Here is a 7,950-nt window from a genome sequence, read left to right as displayed (position 1 = left end):
AAGACTTAGGAAGAATTTTAAGGGTTTAATAAAGAAAGCTATTTTTGGGTTGAGTTAACTATTTGTATATTTAAATAGTAAATATGGAAGACAGGTAAGTAATGCCTCACTTTTGATACGATCATGACGTGCTAAAAGTTAGAGTGTTACAACTTTTTTGCTAAGTATATATTTTTTGTAGTTTTTTAAAAATATTATTGGTTGGTAACAAAAAAAATACATATTTAACTAAAAATCACCAAATTTTAAGGATAATAATATCTTATTTTTCTAATCATGCCTACAAAAAATTGTATCAAAATTCAATTTCTAATATACTTTTTAGAAATATATATTTAATGTTAGATAATTTTGCAAAATATCTAACATTAAATATGTATTTCTCAAAAAATACATTAGAGAGTAAATTTTGACATAATTTTTTACAATCATGATTAAAAAATGAGATATTATTATTCTTAATAATAATATTTTATTTTATTTTTATAATCATACTTAATTACTTATAAAAAATTGTATTAAAATTAAATTTCTATGTCATTGTTTAAAAATATATATTACTGTTAAATATTTTTATTGTGTTTTAAAATTATTTAAAAGTATTTTTGTCGATAATAAAATTTGAGTTTATTTTTTTGTTTAAATAATTGGAAAACGTTTTTTTAAGTTAACCCCTTTTTTATTTTATTTTTTTCAAATAAGCTGAAAGGAGCAGTGAGAAAGAGAAGAGGAAGAGATAAAGAGGAGAGGGCCACAGAAAGAGGAAGAGAACAAAGCGATGGCGTCAACCATTCTTCCACCACTGAACGCTTACCTTCTCCCTTCCAACGCTCACCACCACCACCTTCAGCCCCTTCCTCTTTTCAGGTACCTCTCTTCCTTCTTCCTTCTTTTCGTTTTCTCTTTGTTCCTCTCTCGTCTATGATTTCCTTTGCTTTTACCTTATTGCAGCTTAAATTCATCTAAATGTTGAAGCTTTGAACTTGCAATCTATGCTTTCACTTCCTTCGACTTCAACTTTCGGAATTAAGCTTGTCGAATCTGCCTAACTTTAGCTCTAATTATTTATCATCGTTTTATAAGCCATAACCTTCTTGCACTTGTGCATCCAATTTTTCATGCCAAAAGTAGAATAGGCAAGACTTGGGGTACGAAAAATAATATATTTCAAATTCAGTAATTTCCTAACTCCATCTAGATTTTTGGGTTAGGTGTGAATAAAATAACTAAATATGTATATCAGAACAGCTTGGACTTCCATTTCCTGTTCTGTTTTGATAATATTAGCATAAAATTAATGGGCCACATATATCACAATGTGTTGATATGGTATACATACATGTTATATCGTGCAGAGGCAGAGAGAATTGATCTTAATATAGGAAAAAAAAAGCACAAGAAAGTTCAGTCCATTCTAACAGAAAATCCAACAATTTTCTCTCTGAATGGAGGAAAATCTGAATCACAAATTGTTATGTTAATGAGATTCACCTCCTTGTTTTAGGTGGGGTTGGAGAAGAGAGCAAGATGCAGGCATAGCCGCGAATAGAACCAGGGGTCAAGCATTTCGAATTCTGGCTAATCCTAATGTATGCATAAAAAGTGTAGACTTCCTGCTTCATACATAGAGAGTTATGCAGAACTGATTATAAGTTTATAACTTCTGACTTTACTGTTAACGTCCAATATACTTGCTTCATGGAGAGAAGCAGAGAACTGTGGAATAAAAGTGAAAACATTCTTAGTTTTGTAGAAATACTTTTGGTTCATGTGAGGGTATTTACGTGTATGTTTATAATTAAAATATTCCTTTCTTGATGCCTTCTAGCTTTCTCTGAGAAAATAAGGGGTGCTATCTTCTTCTGAAATGATATAGTGAATTTTAGGCTTTATGAGCTTTAGGCTAAAGTGTTACATCTTGTAAAATGTAAACTAGTAACTAACTTACACATTCAGAATTTATGTAAATCAGTATACAACACTGATTCTTTATTTCCATTTTTTGGGCAGTAAACAAATTATTGTAAGTTCTTGCTAAAAGTTTTCATGCATACGGAAATTACAGCAACTCTTTTGAACATTCTTTGATTTATTTGTTTATTTATTTTTTTGGCTTTCCTATATTGAGATCATCATTTTTTCATATTAATTACACAGGTGTCTTCAGGAAAGGAAGGTTCAAATAAAGATGTGATAATGGTTGATCCTGTCGAGGCCAAGCGATTGGCTGCCAGGCAAATGGAAAGAATTAAAGCAAAAGAGAAACTTAAGGTGAAAGTTGTCTTATATTTGGTGGTTGTTATTGTCAAATTTCAACTAATGTAGAACTATAGAAGGAACTTTCAAATTATGTTGCTTCCCCTTGTATGTCAATCAATGCTGACAGAAATTAAGATATCTAACTCTAACTCTACTAAAATCATGTTCCTCATTTCTGACTAACCTAATGTGTTGAATGTAGAGGCGGCGCCAAATTGAGGCAATTAATGGAGCGTGGGCAATGATTGGTCTCGCGGCAGGCCTAGTTATTGAAGGTCAAACTGGAAAAAGTATTCCAACTCAGGTGAAATTTTCACATGCCACATCATTCTTGCATACACATGTCAAACACAATCAAATGGAAGAAATCTAATACACCCTTCATTCCCTATTCATAAGTTGTTTTACCTTTTCTACTACATTATAGTCAAGGGTTTGCAAACGTAATTTATATCCAGATACTTAATTCTTAAATGTATTAGAAAAGTCAAAATGACTTGTCAATATGGAAAGGAGGGAGTATATGGATTACTTTTATTACTTCCATTTGGCTGATCAATTCCTGTTTAAGGTTTTTGATATAAACATTTTGTTTCTTTCTTTCAGCTTGCAAACTACTTAGCTGCGATCATTCATTTTTTTGTTCGTTAGACTTATGCCAAGTGGTGTCTGGAAGTCATTTTCACATTCTTTGATATTATATCAGCTCAACAAGTTTAATTTTTTCTTGTCATGGCAAGCCATAAATTTTCGCTGCTCAGTGTTATTTGTTACCTGTTGATGCAACATATGTAAGTATGTAACCCATTTTTAGGAAAGAATTGGACTTCTAAATGAAGTATATGACTTGTTTCCAGTTTTCGTTATGCATTCGTGTAGTTATAACTGCTGCAAAGAATTCTGAATAATGGTGTTATAACTATCTCAATAAGGCACATTTTAGTAAAATGAAACACTTACATGCAACTATGGCGTGTGCACTCTTGTTTGAGTTTTTTGGGTAAAAGTGGTAACAAAATCTTGGAGATGCGGGGGATCGAACCCCGTGCCTCTCGCATGCAAAGCGAGCGCTCTACCATTTGAGCTACATCGCCAAGGCGGTGATTTAAGGAAATCATAATTTTTTGAGAGTATAGAACAAGGAGTTTCTTTATATGTAAGGGTAGAACAAGATGAAGTTGTGGAGGTAATCCATGCACAGAAGCATAATATTTAGAATATCGATTTAACTCTTAAAATCTTTTGGTATTACGATTTTAAATGAGTGAATCGATTTTATAAAATTTTTATTAGAATTTGATGATGATTTTACGATTTGAATCTTGTTAAAATTTTATGTTTTACTTACTTAATTTACTTTTTCAATTTTATGTAGAATTTCGATTTTCTTTACCTTGGCACAAGAGCATTGAATGGAAAATCCAATAATATCTTAAAAAATTAAGGATAAAATTGTAGTTTTATGTTAGTTAAACGGAAAGAGGTAAATGTCACGTTAAAAACTTGGAGGGAGTTAAATGTAATATAAATAAATCTCAAAATTAAATGCTTTTTAATATTTTTGGTCATGATCTCGAAATGAAATCTTATCCTTTATTTTGTTGGTATAGAAACAGGGCTAAAAGCCCAAAGAGAATCTTATCCATATGAGTACTAATAAATGTGACCAATAATTGGGCTTTCCTTTAACACCCAGTGGGCCCATACTATATAGCGTCCAGCCCCTTTAATCTTTGCGGCAGGAAATAATACCTTTTTGCTGGAGGCGCTACTTTATTAGCATGCTAAAGAAGTAGCCATCATTCGAGTTTCTATTCCTTATCTTAATCCTAATCCTTGGTGTTTGGCTTTATTTATCTATATCCGAGGAGAGCACTTTTAAGATTTCCCTTACCAAAAGTCCAAAACATCACTTCTTGTATTGTTTTAAAGTTCAAGAAAGTTGCACCGAAATAAATAAAATTCTATTCAAACAATGTTGGGTCCCCTTGGAGACAAAACATTGCGTCTTAGATTATTATGAAGTGTTATCATAATAATCTGAACGCCGTGTATCAATTTATATATACTTATCATTTGGAAGCCGTAAATAACGAGGAAAAGGTGCAACAATGTCATAGAAAGTTGCTCTTGTTCATCTTAGACATTCATTTAGTCACGCTCCCAAGTCGCATCACACTAGATTACATCTTTATCTCAAATTCCGCCGATGAAAATTCAACGTTCTATCACTTTAGAATCAAATAATGCTATTTAATATACAGATTCCGTACTAAATTAAAACATAATAGTACCAAGACGCATAAAGTGCTGGTCGTGGTCGCAACCATATCCTTAGGCTTGATTTGCTCTATAAAGAAACCAAATTAAGTGCTTTTGTTGTTCCTTTTGTTCAATGAATCGAATTATATTATATAACATAACATGTTTCCAAGAATTTGAGTTGGCGTGTTGAAGTGTTAAAGATGTGAATAAAATTAGTATATGAATTTTTTCATAGAAACCACTCCTAGTTGAGTCTTACTCCTACATATTTTCCAAGTTTATATAGTGATATCAAATTACATAATATTGACTTTCTACTAGTACCATTTTTCTTAACAACTTTTGGTGATAGTTATTCAAAGTTGTATTAGAAGGTGTAATCTGAATGGGAGGGTAGATAGATAAAGTTGAAAGTTGAAAGTTGAAAGAGAGCATGGAGTAATAGAAGACATAGATGAATCCGTGGGTCAACAAAAGAAGCAGTTTCCTAGGAAAGTGGCATTGCGCAATTAAAACCAACAAGGATAACTGGATAAGGATAGAGGTCGACGTAGGAGGGCATCCAGTTTATTTTTTATTTATTCATTTTTAAAAAGTGGATCCAAGAAAAAGACCTCTCCTCAATCCTCAACGAATCAACATGTGGGGGCAAAACGTTTCAAATCTCTTTCAAGAGCTACCTAGCTATTTTCCTTATCTTAGAATAAATAAATAAATTGCATAATTCATGGGATATACAATCAATATTAAAAAAACTTTTAAAAGTTTGATCAAAATTTTAGCTACTTTGTTTTTTAGTGCTTTGTTTTCTTTCTAATAGTAAATAAATAATTATTATTACTAGCCTTGTAATAATTTATCCGAAAAAGAAACGTGTTCTTTTAGGTTTCCCTAGTCTAAGCCCCGTAGGCCCGTACCCTGGGAGAACCAATTTCTATTAAACGTGGCTGAATGCGTCTCCAACCAATTTGTTCTTAGTTCTTACATCAAATTTTCTAGGATTTTTTTAATCCATTTATCTACCACAGAAAGAAATTGTTGGCTCGCGTCACATTTTGGACCAATCTAAATCTAACATAATCAACTATAATTATCTATCAAACATTGGTCCATAGAATAATATGACATACATGAGCTGGTTTAGGCTGTGTTCCTTGAGGTTAAATCTCCATCTATCTTGGGTGAAGAATGAAGAACCAGTTTGCATTTAGGTGCGGTTTCATTTAATTATATTCTGGATTTGGTTGTAGAGGGGAGGGCTCCACCACCTACCACAGCTACCGTCACCACCACTACCACTACCACCCATTGCAATTAGGACAAGTTAGCATAATATTCCATGTAGTTGTGAACAGAACTAAGAGTACTAATCCAATCAAAGACAAATAGACAATTCATGTATGAGAACATATGCACTTGTCTAGTACGTGTCCCTTTTATAGTGCAATGGTTTCAAATGATGCTTCTTCAAAACCGACATCAAATGAAGCAATACTCCATTTAGCTCCTTTAATTTGAACTTTATCAGCAAGAGGAAGCAATTAAAAAATTGCTGTTATTTTTGAGAACTAAATTCAATCAAATTGGTCTCATATTAATTACTAGAATAATTAATTATAGAATCATTAAATACAAAAAAATAATTATTCGTACTTCTTCAATTATGTTCATACGAAAAAAACATCCAATTCACATTGATTTAGTTTATCTAAACTATAATTTTCCATAATCACTGAAGATTTGCGTATTTAAACGAGAATTCAGATTTGATTTTACAAGCACTACATACTTTTGAACAGAATACAGAAAAAAATGCGTCGAATACAATGTAGAAAAAAATTGAAAGAAAAAAAATGCAAAAAAAAATTAAGAAAAGAAAAAAGAAGAGTACAATGCAGAAAAAAAAAAGAAAGAAAAAAAAAATTTTGAGAATGAGCATTTTTCACAAATAATACGTGTAATTTCGATGTTTGTTAAATGAGAGAAGAGAATAAATATGGTGCATGAGAAGGTTTTTAATTTTAACAACTTGATTAACTTGATTGATAAAAGAATTTAGATACTAAATATTTTTGTTAAAGATATACAGAGTTTTAGAGAATTGGTTAGAATTTCGATTATTTTCTCTATACGTGGTCAAATTTTGGCAAATAAATAAATAGGATTAAAATGTGATATTTTTAAGTATATTGTCATTTCTTTTTGTTTACCAAAACATAAAGAATATTTGGAAAGAATAAAATTCAAAAGTCTAATTTTAATGTTGTAATTTTTTTATTTTTTAAAAAAATAAATAAATAAGTGAGATTTTTTATTTTAAAAAAATAAATAAATAGTAATTAAACACAAATTGGAGGATAAAGTTTTATTTTAAAAAGAAATAAATCAAAAAACACAAATCTAAAAATGAGATTTTGATTTTAAAATCATAAAAAAATTATAAATATAAATCGAACAGTGAAATTTGTACACATCCTAAATCAAACCGTCGAATTTTCAATGACATGCAATTTTTTATCCCTTTTCTAAAATTTACGCTCTTTCTCCCACGTATAAGAATTTCACCATTTCTTGTAAAATATCAAAATTAAGAGTAATGTTATATGTATATTAAAATTAACTATCAAAATCAGCTACCAATATAAAATATATGTTATAATATAAATATATATTAAAAATAAATTAAATCATATATATTTATATATAAATATATTAGTGATTAATTTTATTGACTGATTTTAATGTACAAATAGTATTTTTTTTTGTAAAATTAATGTGTCAAAGTTTTGTTATAGCGGATTTATTTATATTTGTGTCTATATAGTATTGAAACATTATTGTGGAGGACGTTACATGTCTACCATCCTTTTATAGGGTAGTTCACATGTTTGAAGATTTGCCCCAATTGGATAAAAGTCGTGTATTAATTAATTCACATATTATTATAAAAATAAAATAAAATAAAAATGTCACATGGGGAGGTCCAAAATTAAACTAGCTAGCATAGCATGTTCCTTATTGGTTTTGCAATTGGCATCCACCATACGTAATCTTAGCAAAGTTGTATCAAAATTATCATGAAAAAGAGAGAGATAGGGATAGAAATTAAATGATAAGATGAAACTCTTGTATTATGTGATTCCGTTAGCTTGTGTTAAAGTTGTAATTAACTAGTCCAGGGGGTTTCTATCTTTTTCATTGCATGACACTATTCATCTTTTGCTTTTGCTTTTTTCTTTTTTTTTTTTTTAATCTTATCTAAAAGTCTAAAACATTATTTTCTTCAATCAATAATGTGTAATAATCACTAACCACATTAATAACCAACCACCCCAAAATTCAAAATCCCTGAAAAAGTATTTTGGGTTGTAGATGAGAGTAAAGGCTATAGCATATTATATATAGCAAATAACTATCGTGTGTTAC

The 7,950-nt window shown here is 30.1% G+C and overlaps 1 protein-coding gene and 1 non-coding gene across 2 annotated transcripts; one reads left to right on the top strand and one right to left on the bottom strand.

Annotated features, from left to right (window-relative positions):
• The first annotated feature begins 669 nt into the window (after nucleotides 1-669).
• On the top strand, nucleotides 670-3,115 carry LOC112698946 (uncharacterized). Its single transcript, XM_025751673.2, has 5 exons — nucleotides 670-867; nucleotides 1,505-1,589; nucleotides 2,158-2,271; nucleotides 2,462-2,563; nucleotides 2,866-3,115. The coding sequence occupies exons 1-5, from the start codon at nucleotides 779-781 to the stop codon at nucleotides 2,908-2,910; spliced, it is 435 nt and encodes a 144-aa protein (XP_025607458.1). The 5' UTR covers nucleotides 670-778; the 3' UTR covers nucleotides 2,911-3,115.
• A 165-nt stretch (nucleotides 3,116-3,280) lies between these two features.
• TRNAA-UGC (transfer RNA alanine (anticodon UGC)) lies at nucleotides 3,281-3,353 on the bottom strand. The gene has a single exon. It is a non-coding gene; the product is annotated as a tRNA-Ala (tRNA).
• Nucleotides 3,354-7,950: the final 4,597 nt, after the last annotated feature.

The sequence above is a fragment of the Arachis hypogaea genome, chromosome 1 (assembly GCF_003086295.3).
Source record: "Arachis hypogaea cultivar Tifrunner chromosome 1, arahy.Tifrunner.gnm2.J5K5, whole genome shotgun sequence".
Taxonomy (NCBI): Eukaryota; Viridiplantae; Streptophyta; class Magnoliopsida; order Fabales; family Fabaceae; genus Arachis; species Arachis hypogaea.
The sequence above is the reverse complement of the archived record's forward strand: the minus strand, read 5'-3'. Positions and strand labels throughout refer to the sequence as shown.

What these genes read in the sequence shown, in the direction of transcription:
- LOC112698946 (XM_025751673.2), top strand. Translation starts at nt 779, where the DNA reads ATGGCGTCAACCATTCTTCCACCACTGAACGCTTACCTTCTCCCTTCC. An exon ending in CAGCCCCTTCCTCTTTTCAG is followed by an intron (nt 868 to 1,504) that starts GTACCTCTCTTC and finishes TCCTTGTTTTAG; the next exon opens with GTGGGGTTGGAGAAGAGAGC. An exon ending in GAATTCTGGCTAATCCTAAT is followed by an intron (nt 1,590 to 2,157) that starts GTATGCATAAAA and finishes TTAATTACACAG; the next exon opens with GTGTCTTCAGGAAAGGAAGG.